The sequence below is a fragment of the Grus americana genome, chromosome 5 (genome assembly GCF_028858705.1).
Source record: "Grus americana isolate bGruAme1 chromosome 5, bGruAme1.mat, whole genome shotgun sequence".
NCBI lineage: Eukaryota > Metazoa > Chordata > Aves > Gruiformes > Gruidae > Grus > Grus americana.
The window spans coordinates 34,083,895-34,097,654 of NC_072856.1; the positions used below are offsets into that span (position 1 = coordinate 34,083,895).

The 13,760-nt window shown below is 45.0% G+C and overlaps 2 protein-coding genes across 5 annotated transcripts in view; one reads left to right on the plus strand and one right to left on the minus strand.

The window, feature by feature from the left end:
• Window positions 1-3,834, plus strand: part of PLEKHH1 (pleckstrin homology, MyTH4 and FERM domain containing H1) — a 57,998-nt gene extending 54,164 nt beyond the window's left edge. For all 3 annotated transcript variants that reach the window (XM_054828897.1, XM_054828896.1, XM_054828898.1), the window contains one exon: window positions 176-3,834. In XM_054828897.1, coding sequence (XP_054684872.1) covers window positions 176-352 — 177 coding nt within the window. In that variant the 3' untranslated portion in view covers window positions 353-3,834. The remainder of the gene's footprint in view (window positions 1-175) is intronic.
• A 928-nt stretch (window positions 3,835-4,762) lies between these two features.
• PIGH (phosphatidylinositol glycan anchor biosynthesis class H) lies at window positions 4,763-11,382 on the minus strand. 2 transcript variants are annotated; one of them, XM_054828903.1, is made up of 4 exons: window positions 11,196-11,382; window positions 9,032-9,148; window positions 8,218-8,301; window positions 4,763-6,026 (listed from the first exon to the last, which is right to left on the minus strand). In XM_054828903.1, exons 1-4 carry the CDS (start codon window positions 11,370-11,372, stop codon window positions 5,925-5,927), a joined length of 480 nt encoding a protein of 159 aa, XP_054684878.1. In that variant the 5' UTR covers window positions 11,373-11,382; the 3' UTR covers window positions 4,763-5,924. The 2 variants fall into 2 exon arrangements, with proteins under 2 accessions (XP_054684878.1, XP_054684877.1); XM_054828902.1 differs by having other exon boundaries at window positions 8,939-9,148.
• Window positions 11,383-13,760: the final 2,378 nt, after the last annotated feature.

A 13,760-nucleotide genomic window follows, 5' to 3' on the forward strand; every position in this document is an offset into this window, starting at 1 on the left:
TTTTAATCAAGAGACTTATTCTACTGAACTCTTACAGATAGATCTTCATTTCAAAACCAAACAACTGCATGTGAGAAAGCCATTTGCAAAAGTTATGCAGTCAATAGGTTCTAAAAATCAAAGGGCACTCTTACCTCTAATTGACTTACAGTTAATCATTTTCTTTTTTCCCTAGATTGTTGAAGCAACACTTCTTATTGCCAGCTATATTAACTACCGTTCGACACCTTCACTCCTATCTTCTACACAGCCCTCCCGAAGCAAAACACCTGCTAACAAGCTCTGGGAGACTGAAAGTCAGGGCTTTTTTCCTTCCGTGCCTCGAAGCACTAAGGCACCCACCCTGCTCTGAGGGCTCATTCCAAATTACTTTAGGGATTTTGGGGTGGGGTTTTGGTGCAATTTTGGGGTGGATTTTTTTTTTTTGTACTGCTCTGTACTGAATTGCAGACTGCTATGATTTTGCTGGTTACACACCTTACTTTAATGAGGGCTCTGATTCTTTTTCCATAATAATAGACAAAGTTTCTTAGTGTGGGTAGAGGCAGTGTCCCTTCTCTTAAAAAATGTTGATTTTGGGGACTGTGCAGGAGTTTCCTTTCCATGCCACACTCCATCCAAAATACCATGCCTCAGGTCATTTGCCTGCACAGTGCTCTAGTCACATTAGCTCTCCTGCTGTGTTTCCCTGCACCCATTCTTCTTCCATGTCCTGATCTTAGTGCTTTGATACAAGCACATGTGTTTTCTTTGATCCATCCCATTTTCAGTTTTGCACCTGCCTTTAGATCACTGCACACCCTGTGTCTGGAATCTCAGTCCAGCTCTTAACACTCCTAGTGACCTCTTTTTCTCATCATAGTCCCTTTCAGTTATTATCATTTCCTGTAATCTTCTGTTTGCACCAATCCCTAACTTGCTCACTTTTTACTTGAATCAGACTGCAACCTCTGCAAGGCAGATTTGAGTGGTCTATAGGCTTGAATCTGACTGCAGTGGGCTGAGGGCAGTAAAAACAGGTGGTTATGGCTGCTGTGGCATGTGGCATGAACCCTGTACAAGGATGCATCCTGTTGAATACTGCCTGTATTAGGAGCTGCATATCACTGCATCATAAACTAGATATACACTGAAAAGGCTATTACCAGAGCGTAAAGATTAACATGACCTGGTCTGATCGGGTAGTTTAGACGTAACTTCAGCTCTATGCTCTGGCTGTGAATAGCCATCATATTAAATTTTAAATTCAATGTTGCCACTCCCAGAACCACTATTAAAATAGTCTTTTTGCAGAGTCTATAATAGTTTTTATGCAACTGCTTAACACAACCAACACGACAATTTAAATTGCCTTAAAGCTATAACGACTCCTCCCTGAGACTGATGCTAAAAGTGAAAGACAGAAACTTTCCAAGTGGTTGCTCCAGGTGTGAAAGAAAGACACTGTTGAGAAGGAAGAGGAACTAAACTGACAAGAATAATTCCGATGCAAGCCAAGGGTAATTTCAGACCTGATGTAGGGAGTCAGAGTTCAGTGGTACTCAAGAATATTTTCAACTTGAACTAAAGGTGGAAACCTAGTGTCTTTGCACGTCGAGGACTCAGAACGACTGTTCCAGTCCCGGTGTCAGATGATGCCCCAGCTCCTACAGGACTGCTGCATTGCAGGAGTCGACACTCTTCTGCACAATAGGTGAACGTTAGATCTCTGCTGCAGGGCTGAATGTGTCACGTGCTCCACCATCAGACAAGCACTCTCAAAGACTCTTTCTCTTAATCACTGTTGCAGATGTTTCAGGATGGGTTTGAAACTGCACATAATCTCAGACAAAGGAAGACAAGGCAAGCAAATCTTGTACTTTTTCTGTCTTTCAGCAACTGGAAGAGATCTTCCCTAGCCCCCAAACCAGCTCTGCCATTCTGACTTGACAGAGGCTGCGCCTTTCAAACTCCTGCTTCCTTCATGCTACCATAGCAAGGAGGAGGTAGTCAGCAACTGTGTGCTCAAGTATTGTTCTTTGGATTTTTCTAAAGAATGTTTGGGGTTTTTTTGATCTGTTGCAAAGGTTCTTTGTTATGCTAGAGAAGGTTAATGGATTTTAAACAAATAAAAGAAAAATAGCAATTCTTCTTGAAAAATCTAAATCGACTTGGCTTGAGTTCAGCTATTTTGATAAGCATTCTAAAAAAGCTGAGAAAGAATAACTTTAGTTTCAAAAGTACCATGTGTAACTTCATAACAATTATGCATTCATGGGCAACTTTCCCAAATTAAAACAGTGTGAATCCAACCATTAGAAAGAATTCAGCAATAGCAAACCAAAGCTATTTGCAAATGAACAAACCAACCATACCAGTGGCTTTACTCTCTAGTACCTGCCACCAACCTTGAAATAGCCAGTGAATGCACACAGTGGTGTTGATACTTCAGGAAGTTTTTGTTTCACGCTTCTGGTGGGTGCAAAGCCACAAATGAAGAAAACATGGGACAGCAAAAAAAAAATCATTCTAAGCAATCCTTTATCAGCATCTTTGTAACATTAAGAAAAAAACAACCCAAACAAAACAAAAACCCCAACAACAACAACAAACCCACAACCCAAACCATCCCATGGTGGGTTGTGGAAACAATCTGGCAGACATAAGGCAGGAAAAGATTATATGAACAGAGACCTGATTTGCACATCTTGTAATGTACCCACTTGTTATGAATTTAAGGACCATCCCTTGAAGTTACAGAAAAGGGTGGAAGCTTTCTGAGCCAAAAACAATTTTGAGAAGGTATTTAGTCTTTTTCCTTAGGTACTTTTAAATGACTATATATCCTGATAGAGTGGTCAGTAGTATGTATTTCCTCTTTCTCTCACACGCACACACACATAGAATCATCTTAGTATAGATACGTCAGTTTGAATACAGGGAGTATTATTCCTCCTCCCTCCCCTGTGCTTCACAATTCCCCCTGCACCTGAGGGTCTGTTTGGCAGCCTGCTTCTTCTATCCCCCCCCATAACAAAGCTGCTTCAGCATAAGCTGAGCTGTCGTCGGTGCTGGGGAAGCTCAAGGCATGGAAGTCTCCAGTTCACAGTTCAGGGGCTGTAATCACCTTACCATGCTAACACTCATGTCCTTAGAGGCTTGTACCAGGGCAAACAAGAAGCAGAGGTGTTGAATACGCAAGACTATCCTGAAGCTTATTTTCTGTCATAACTGCACTTTAAATTGAGAAGCATGGCATATAGAACTTTTTTTTCTTATTTCTTAAATGTATTCACCAATACCTGAGTATTTCAGGGACGACGCCACTCTGATGGATGCACATATACCTCCTATTTATAGCTTACCTGACTTCAAACAAACAAAACCCCCTGTGTAGATATCTATTTTGTATGATTCTTTGGTAGAGAAAACAATTTTTATTTTAATCAATGCTTTTGGCAATGACTATTGCTGCAGCATAGAATGAGATGACAAAAGCCTTTGTTTTCCTAACTGCTGTGTGTATGTAAAAGGCTGTCTGGGAGATACTGTGAAATTTTTGTTCTTAATAAAATGCAGTTATGAATTAAACTGTAGTGTTTTCAGAGTGAAATAAACTATTCTAAAAGCCAAAACAGTCTCGATGTAAACAAAAATGGACAAAGATTGTGTTTGGTATCCAGGCACGTAACTGGTGCAAACCTGCCCTAGTCTGACTCCTTGTTTCTCTCTGCTGATCTTCTCTCAGCTTTAGCAGATGACTAAAGCGCACTCTCACGGGCACAGGATGTTCATGCCTTCAAAAGATGGCTAAAACAATCTTCCAGACTTCCTCCTGTGACACAGCTACTTGGTCAGTTCTTCAGTGCACGTTCTCAGGACTTCGTGGGATTTTTACAGCATAGTCACTGTCCCAGCACATTCAAGCCTAAGACTCTGTGCACTCTGCTGAGACATAATTTATTTTCTGACATGTTCTCCCCACCGCTCAGCAACTCTTCCTGCTGCTATAGTGCTCCTCAAGGGTTTTCACCATTTCTCCTCCCCATGAAGAAACACAACCTGGCTGAACCACACCTTGAGCAATACGCAGATCAAGTGTACCACATGGTTCTTAGTCAAAGGACCTCCGCTGTTGTCACCTACGCAGTCACACTCCCAGGGCCTGCCACTGTTGTTAAGAGCCAATTGCTCCCCATGCCCCAACACCTGCCTTCCCCAGTTCTGCCTGGACCTACAACCAAACACAGTTTGCATCAGGGTGCAGCTTCACTAACTCCAGAGAGACCCACCAACTTACATTAGGGCAGCGCTGGACTGAAAAATCTGGCCAACCCCAACATTTAAAGTATTTACGAGAAATAAAACCATAAAAAATGAAATAACCTAGACATCGTTACCCAAAAGCCAGTCGCACATCCCCAGGGTGCTGCCTTTCATGTGGACAACCAGAATACATCCTGTGACACAAGCTAATCTGTGTCTTTAAAACTTCATTGCACCATGGGGAAAAAAAAATAATCCCCTTATCTCTACCATATTGCATGATGATATTGCATGATTGCCACGTGTTTTAATTCTAGATTATGTAGACAACCATAGTACAGCATTGTATGCAAATTAAGCCTGAAAGGCTCCTGACAGCTCACTGGTTTACCTCTTGTTCTGACATTTCAATTGTCTGTTATATCACTAAGGAGTCACGGGAAAAAAAAAGAGAGAAAAATACCAGGTAAAGGTTACAGTAAATTTTTGCTCATCACCAAAGAAGAATTTCCCAACCTTAAGTTACTCCGTAGAGCACAGATCAGTAAAACTTTATTCACATAGTCATTACCATCATTGCCAACAACAGATTTTCCTCATATTCTCAGAGCAATTGATGTGGCCCTTTTAATGCCACACCTTTTCCATGTCCTGTGTCACCATGCCCCTGCCCCATTCAGCAATGGATCCACATCTCCCCTTTCTTTTGCTATTTATGTTCTCCTAGAAGCCCTTCTTGTTGTATTTGACATCCCTTGACAGATTCAACTCCAGGTGGGCTTTGGCTTTCCTAACCACATCTCGGACAGTGTCATTGTATTTCTCCCAGGTTACCTGTCCCTGCTTCCACCTTCTGTACACTTCCTTTCTGTGTTTGAGTTTTGCCAGGAGCAACTTATTCATCCACGCAGGCTTCCCAGCATTTTTGCTTGACTTCCGGCTCATTGGGATGGATTGTTCTTGAGCTTGGAGATGATCCTTGAAGAGCAATCAGATTTCTTGGACCCCTCCAGGGTCCCATTCAATGGGACTATTTCAAGCAGATCCCTGAAGAGGCCAAGGTCTGCTCTCCTATGGTTATTTCATTAAACATAATTGAATGCAATTTTCTGTTATTTTCTTTCTGAATTTCTCCTGTGGATTAGGAAGTTTCCATCCCAGCCCACCCATCACTTTGGTATTTAGAGTGGTAAATGCTAAATACCACTTTGGTATTTAGAGTGGTAAATGCTTTTTTCAAACAAAGGGTTAAATAGAAACAAAAGTGCACATTTTTGGCAGTCTGGCCAGGATTACATTGTAAGTTTATCAGAATTTTCAGATCCACAAAAGAGTAAATTTTTGATGCATGTTCTTGCCTCCCTTTGCTCTTATTTCCCTTCTATTTTCTAATTCTTTTCTGGAAAGGCAAGGAAAAACCTTTTCTGTCTGAATCTAAAAAGTTCTGCTCACCATCTTCGTAGCAGGGGATTTCAAGGTTCACTTGTGTGCTTGAGCTGACATTTTCTGTAACAACTCTGTAAGTCTCTGCGAGCCTTTAGCCCTAACATCACTGTACTGCTGCACCACTTTCTACTCATCTAATTAAAAAAAGCCATGGGGCAGGTTTGCTTGCTTTTCCATGTGTCTCTCCGAGTCCTGCTGCAAGTTTGCTGCCTTGATTATTTTTTTTTTTTTTACTATTTTATACCACTTGATTGTGGAGCTGTCTTCCTCTGCTCCAGGATTTCTTGACAACTTTTGTACACTTCTATCAAGCAGTCCAGACGTGGCTTGGAGCTCTAGAATTGAAGTCAAACAGAGAATGAGGCTCTGAACTGGCTGTAAAAGAGCTGGAAAGCTTTAACTTTCTCACTAGTGAGATTTGTCAGGCAGAGAAAGGAATGTGGAGACAACTGACACAAAGCTGACTATCAAAAAAGCAGACATGTAGAAGGACTGAAACAGCAAGATACCTGCAGTTGATTAGCTTTCTCACATTAAGTCAATGGAGAACAGATTTCCCTTTTACATGTTCGTTGAGAAATAATTCAGGAAACTCCAGCAGGTGTTTGATGGAAGCTGGTGATACAGGAATGCAAAGCCATTCCATAAGCCACACCTGCTCTGTGATGAAAAATGCCAGTCCCTAAAGCTGTCAGGTCAAAACATGCAGCACCATTCTGCAGTTAGCTTGAGTCTCTCACTAACTCAGAAATCCTCTCCTTTCTCTGCTCATAGTGCACAGTGACAGCAAGGAAGAAAATCTCCACCTTCCAACCCATTAACCTATCTATTAGGCCACAGTCCCTCTAGAGACCTACCAAACAGCAGATATCCATACACTCATCCACCATCCTAGGTGATCTCTACCCTGAAAAATCTACCTTCAGGACAGGGAATTTAGACACCTGGCCCTTGGCCTCTGCTAGTACCATCAACAAAAGGACAAGAGAAGGTTAACCGAAAACATCAATTCATTTCACGCCAACAACGAACAGTGGTCAAAGTATAATGATTTTCCATCACTTCTAACCTGGACCAGATTAAAACCAGCAAGGAGGTGAAAGTTTCCCAGTCCCACAGTTCCTATGGTCCCATGACTTTTGAGCTCCCAAAACAGCCTTACTGTGTAAAGTCCATCAAATGCCTCTCCTTGCAAGAGTTGCTTAAGAGAACAATAGGTCAGTTCATCGCAGAAGTGTTCCTGGGCTCAGTGACACGGTAAATTGTATTTTTGAAGGCTGACATAACTTAGAGGAACCCAATGAAGGAGACACAATAAAGTTACTAATTACTGGTCCTTCAAAACTAAGTAACATACTAAGTTGCACGTTAAAGTGAGAATTACTGGCAGGTAATGAATTGCAAACTGACACAGCTCTTTCTGTACCTCCTTTGCTGATGGAGTCAACTCTACAAATACTAAGATATTTCCATGAAAATAAAACTGTTCAGAGTTGAGCTAGAAAGAAAAAAAACAAACAAAAAAGAGAAACTACACAAATGCCAGGCAGCCTCTTTAAAGCTGGAAAGGAGCATGTATAACTAAAATCAGATTCCTGATTGCAGCGCTCTGGAATTTATTAGTTGTTCATTTCCAGCAAATCCATTTTTTTCCCTTGACTATGTGTGAAATAATCTATATTATTGTTAGTAAACATCTTTACAATTGTGGGACTGAGTTAGCAGCAAGTATCAATAGTCTACTTCTACCCATAAGTATTTAGCTGAAGACTAACTGTATCCAGTCATAAACTGGATGTGGACTACAAAATGAGAGTCACCAGCAGCAGATGAATTAAGAAGGACAGAGAGGGCTATAAACCTCAGCAGTCTAAGATGTGAGGTACCTCTGACCGCTTACCACCACTCAAGGATCAGGGCTTTGTTGTGTTGGGCATGAACATGCAGAAAGAAAACCCATCCCAAAAATGGGATTATGAACAGTCAGAACAAGTTAGCAAGAGAAGAGAAAGGGGAGACAGGGTAATGGTAAAGCAAACAAGTTATTATACATTAAGCAAATTGCTCACACCTTGTACTGTGATCTTTGTCAACGGGTGAGAAAGGGGAAGTCATTCTAATGCCAAGGAGGTTTTTATGAGCACTTACGGCACACAGAGCTGACAGAAAAATCAGCTGCAGAACAGTGCCATAGTTATGATGGTAACACTGAGCACAAGACTACACAGAAAGCTGTACGAGTCCTCGGTACCCTGTGTGAGCCAAAGACTTCTGGTTCATGCAAACTCCTGGCTGGGTTCAGATTTACACAGCTCCCTGTTCTTTGAATGGAGGGCAAATGAAAAAAACCATCCCCGATACGTAGTTCTACGAGACTTCTAATACCACCCATGCCACAGCGCTGTAACACTCACCCTGAAGGCCCAGCCAGGGAAAGGCAACTGTAATCAGCTACTTGTAGTGGAATAAAGATACTGGCACGCACACACACAGATCTGGATTTCTCCACCGTTCAGTCAAACTCACCTGAAAGAGCGGCACAACCTCAGATACTCCCTGAGGATCTGCAGGGTCCTGGAGGAGGATGCACAGGTAGTAGATAACTTTTTGCTACAAGACAAACAGACAAAATCATCGGAGTTTGAAAATATTATCAAAGTGCCTGGAGTTACCACAGAAAGAGGATCTGTTTCAACTCATTGGGCTGAAGGCCAATCACCCCAGGCCACAGTCAAGTCCACAAATTTGTATGTATAGCTTTCCTCCCTTCACACAATAAAAAGTAATTTTACCTGTGGTTTTTTCTATTAAATTTTTAACCTGAAAAGAACACACATGTGCTGGAAGGGTACGGTCTGCTTTTCTACAGGAGTTTTGCAGAAAACCCCAGCAATAGGAAAAAACATCTCTTGCACTGTCTTATCTCCATCTTGATTACTTACAGAGTTTGGCATCAGGATTTGTAAGAACAGTACAATGCAAAGAACTAAAATCGCTAGCTCAGTGTCAGTGGCATTATCTATGGGATGGATTTGGCTTTTTGAGGTTATTTGTTTGGCTTGAGTTCTCCTTTAAAAGTGAGAGAACAGGTAAGAGAATAAAGAGAGAAATCTGAAACAAAGCTCCTGATGTCAGTAAAGCTATAGATGGTGCTGCTTTTAATTGCTCTGGTAAATCACACTCATGAAAATAGAGTGGATGTGAGTGTGCCCACAGATACACCAGAAGAAAGACTGTGTATGATTACCATGTGGATGGCTTCATTGATAACCACATCCTTCACCCGACCCATCTCAATGAAGGTTGTGCTCTCCTTCCCCGAAGCATAGGATGAAGTCACCTGAATGCCGAGTGAGCCGATGACCAATAGGGATTCCTGGTCAATTTTCACGAAGTGCAAGTATATGATCAGGCCAACCAGCGTGATGAAAATAGCAGCAGAAAGCACCATACTATTCTGTAACACAAGCCAAGCAAAGATAGAGCTCTGATCTTACAATTAACTGAACATGGCTTTAGAGAAAGTAATATTGCACAGTAAATGATAATATTAAAGCTACAGTTACAGTTTACTTAGGTGGAGTCCTTTTATTCACCTGGCTGGCTGATATATGTGTAATGAGGTTTAAATCAGTCTTCACAGTATGGTCTGAAAGAACTGGGAGCTGAAACTGAAAACTGCAAGAAAATTCTATTCCCTTGTAAATTTAGTGTAGAAATCTCAAGCAAAACCAGCTAGTTACATCAATTATTTGCATATTATACACATATCGACAGAGATGATGTCACTGACAGAGAAGTGTTGTGAAATGTTTACTTGAACTAAGGGTAGAGTCTCAGAGGGGAAGAAAAATCTTTTAGGAAAACTACTGGCCTAGTGGTTTTCTTCTCACAAACTGCAAGTCTAAACTTGTTCCAACCTCCTCTCTCTTCCTGCCTTAAATACCAACCTAGAGAACATTTACTTTCTCATGTGCTTCGTCTGAGGACAAATGTCTTTTGCACACTGCAATCTTGGGATTGCTGTTACACAAAATAACATGTAACTGATGAAACTATAGACAACAGTAAGTCATCTGAAGACCTGCTAATAAATCCTAAAGGTCCTACAACCTATTTCTGGGACACTCTTAGAGAGCTCCAGGCTGCATACCCATGAATCACAGTCATAACTGACACTTCCTAAAGGACTGGAACTGCATGGTCCTACCACTCAAGCTGGGCCTGTACCACCATGTGAGGTAAAGCAGCCATGGCCACATTCAAACAGGACACAGGACTTCTGAAGTTTGTCATCATGGGAAAAAACAAACAGTCATTAATTGCAGACACTGAAATCCACACAGAAAGAGACTTTCACATCTGGTTTCCTGGCAGAAAGGAAGGACTGCAGTCACTTGCATAAAAGCTGCATGAGCACATGTAAAACCAAGTAGGACAGCGGGTGGTAACCACTGGCTAGGGTGTATGCTTTTATAACAAATAAAACTCAAACACGGCTTCCTTTTCAGCCAGGGAAAGGGAACCATCTTTTCATATTGGAAACCTGCCAACTGACTCTCTGTCTTGATTCCTTGGAAAAGATTATTGAAAGAACTGAAGCGCGACAGTCATAGCACTGGTCACAGTGACAAGCTTCTTCAGTCAAGCTACTGACTTCAATCCACAGATAACTGGTCTGGGTCTACAAGTCGGTCCTTCCCTGCACATATGGGTCACAGATCTGATGTCTAAACTAACACTTTTGGATTTATCAGCAGCTTTTGAAATCTGTAGTGCCAAGGTCATACTGCCTCAGCTGTGAAACACGAGCAAATAGATGACATTCACGGTGCAGTGGTCTCTGAGTCACTCAAGAAAATCCCTTTGGGGATTAACACTCACCTTCCTCAATATATCCTTTATGCCGGATTCCCACAACTCATCTCTCCAAGTAAGTATGTGTTATTTGGACTCACTAGGATGGGCTAGGCAACACTCAACAGCCATATGTACATCCACCCAATCTGGCAAGAGGCTGCAAACCAATGGAGGCATCCGAGAAGCCACCAAGAGCACCCAGGCCGCAGCCCGTGGGCCCTCAGACACTGGCTTAGCACAGCTCTCTTTTTCACCGCATACTCATCGTGATCTACTGCCTCGGCGCTCCTGGAGCATGGAGGAGGCCCAGGATACACGGACCACCTTTCCACAGGCTCTGGCCACCTTCCTTGCCCATGTCCTAGGAGCAGCTCGGCAAAGGCTGCGCGGGTCCCGCCAGGCCGGCGGGCTTTGGGGACGCATACACCGCCACCGAGCCCCTCGGATGCCAACCACAGCCCCCGATTTACCCCCCGCCATTTCAGCGGGACACAGGCTCAGGGGCGCAGCCGCCTCAGGGGCGCAGCCGCCTCAGGGCCGGGCCCCCGGCACACCTCTCGGCGTTTGAGCCGCGGAGAGCTCTCAGTGGCGGCGGGACGGGGCGAGGCCGGTGCGCCGCGGCTCGGGGGGGTGGTGGTGGGTACCTCGCTGAGCACGAAGAGCCCGTAGGCCGCCAGCCAGACGGCGGAGGTGACGGCGCTGAGCGAGCGGAGCTGCAGGCGGGGGCAGCGCACCGCCAGCTCCCGGCAGGAGGCGCTGTGCTGGCGGCGCCGCAGCGCGATGGGCGCCCCGGAGGCCGAGCGGTACCGCCGCTCCTCCATGCCGCCCCACCGGAACCACCGAAAAGCAGCCTAGAGCGGCCCGCCCGCCTCCATGGTACGGCCCAAGCGCATACTTCCGCCGCTTCGCCCGCTGCGGGAAGGCGGTGGGGGTGCGGCGCGGCCCGGCGGGCGGGTGTCCCGCCCCCGCTGTGCAGTGGGTCTGCAGCCGCCTGGTAGGGCCGCGGGGTGTCAGCCGCGCCGCGCCCCGGCCCGGCCCCAGGAAGGCCGCCAGCCGCACGGCCAGCTGGAGGTGGTGCCGCTGGGTTCTCAGCGTCTTTCCTTAATCCTGATCGACATCAGGAGCTTCCGCGGTTTGCAAGAGTCGATGATTCACTGCTTGCTTCCGCTGGTGTTTTAGTAAGTTTTAAACGACGCAGGTTTTAGGGTTGTTGTGTGTGTCTCTTGCCATGATGAAGAAGAATGGGTTTTCCCCCTCATTTGCCTTTATCAGTTCCTACTGCATAAAAACTTAGCATTTTATCTGTACCATCTTTTACTACAGGCTCTTGTGGTGTTTTTTTCCAAAGCTTAGAGCGGTGTTTTCTGGTTCCTTGCTAAGTATGTAGTAAATTGGAGACTTGGCTTTGTGCAGAGACTTAATAAATCTTTGTATTGTGTTCTCTTTAACGCTTCTCAGTTATTACTTGGTATGACTTACCTGGCACTGGCATAAAGCTACAGCTCTGTAATTTCCAAAGCATCATCCTAACGCCTTTCCCCGTTTTGTTTCCCCTCCCGGAGTGTGCCCGCTAGCTTTAATTGCAGATACCATCTCTCTGTGAGCAATTCACTTCATTCATGGTATCTTCAGAGCTCTTGGGTGGGTACTATATATAAACTTGTTAATTTGTTCTTGTCAGGGCAGCAAAGGAGTCTTGAACGGACATGAGAAGCAAAAGGGTGTTGAAGAATCACTACCAAGATCTTTGCTCGGCCTAGAGGAGTGGGTGATGGTTGGCACTAGTGGAAGATTCATGCAATATGTCCAGGATCTCACTGATACAAGAGCCAGGCTGGAGCTCTGATGGGAAAAGGTGAGCTGGCCTGGAGAGAAAAAAAGAAATAATAATGGCAGACAATGAACTGCAGAAATGGAGGAGAAAATGTTGATGGTAAAAAGGCTGAAATAAGTTTATAGATGGAGTGAAAGTGGAAAAAAACAATAAATTGAAACTGGAGTTACAGGGGTTTTTTTAAAAAGGGAAGGAATGTTTGAAATGACAGTTGAGAAGGACTGAAGTAAATAAATAGGAGTTCTGGTGTGACAGCCTAAGAGATGGGGACAGGGAGATGGGGAAAGAAAAATCAGAGTAGGGGGTAGAAAAGAAAGCAATGTGAAGAGCAAGAAGGTCAGTGACAGGAGGAAAAAGAAGTGTGAACTCCCAGAGGAGTGGTAATGGTGACTCACATTCACAAAGAGATGGGAAGCTACTGAGATACAGAGGCAAGGAGCGGGCCTGGAAATCTTAAGGGGAAAAAGCAAAAGTGTGCATGGATGTTTTTTGTGTGTGTTACTGGCAAATCCCAGTTTAACCATGTTTGCGCCCTGTCATTTCTCGTCTCGTGAACGCTGCCAGCCTGTCTTTTCAAATGTGTACCTAAGACTGCACATTTGAGAGCAGGAGTTACGTTGCCTTGTCACAGAAAGGAAAGATGGGGGCATTGCTGGTTTTTAAATAATTTCTTAATCTGTAATCCTTCAGATGCGCTGTGGATAGGAACAGCGAGAGCTTTCAGAAGTTATGAACCATCTCAGGCCAAGACATGCTGAGATCAGATATTCGAGGCAGGTGCTGGAGAGGTGGCTTTTTTAATGCTTTATCAAGGTTATCAGATGAAGAGCATCACCCTGGTTTTTCTTTAGGAAAGCCAAGGAGTAGCATTCCTGCAAGGTGGCTCTGAGGAGTTCAGGGTGGCCTGCCTGAGAGCTCGGCTGAGGCGGTATTTTGCCCCCCAGGACAGTGACGAGCTCCGCCATTTCACGCTAAGATCCATCGCCCCCGGGCCTGGGCTCTCCCAGCGGCTGGAAGGGGAGTACCAACGGAAGGGCTATTCCCCGAGGCCTCTCCCAGCTAGATGTGCCCCTGCCCCCAGCCCCGGGCCTGGCCCGATGCTTCGTGCCTGTCCCCTCGGCAGGGAAAGTAGAGCCGCTGTGGCACCTGCCCCGGCAGACCGCGTGGAGGCGGTCGTGAGGGGACGGCAGCTCGCCGCCCCGGGGGGGGGGCCTGGCAGCTCTGCCGGCCACCGGCAGCGAGGTGAGGCGGCCCCGGGTCCTCGCGGGGAGGTGGCGGTTGGTAGTGGAAAAACCCCGGCGAGGAGGAGAAGGACCGGGCGCGGCGTTGCTCGGCGGGAGGTGGGAGGCCGGGCGGGCGGAGAGGGAGGGAGGGA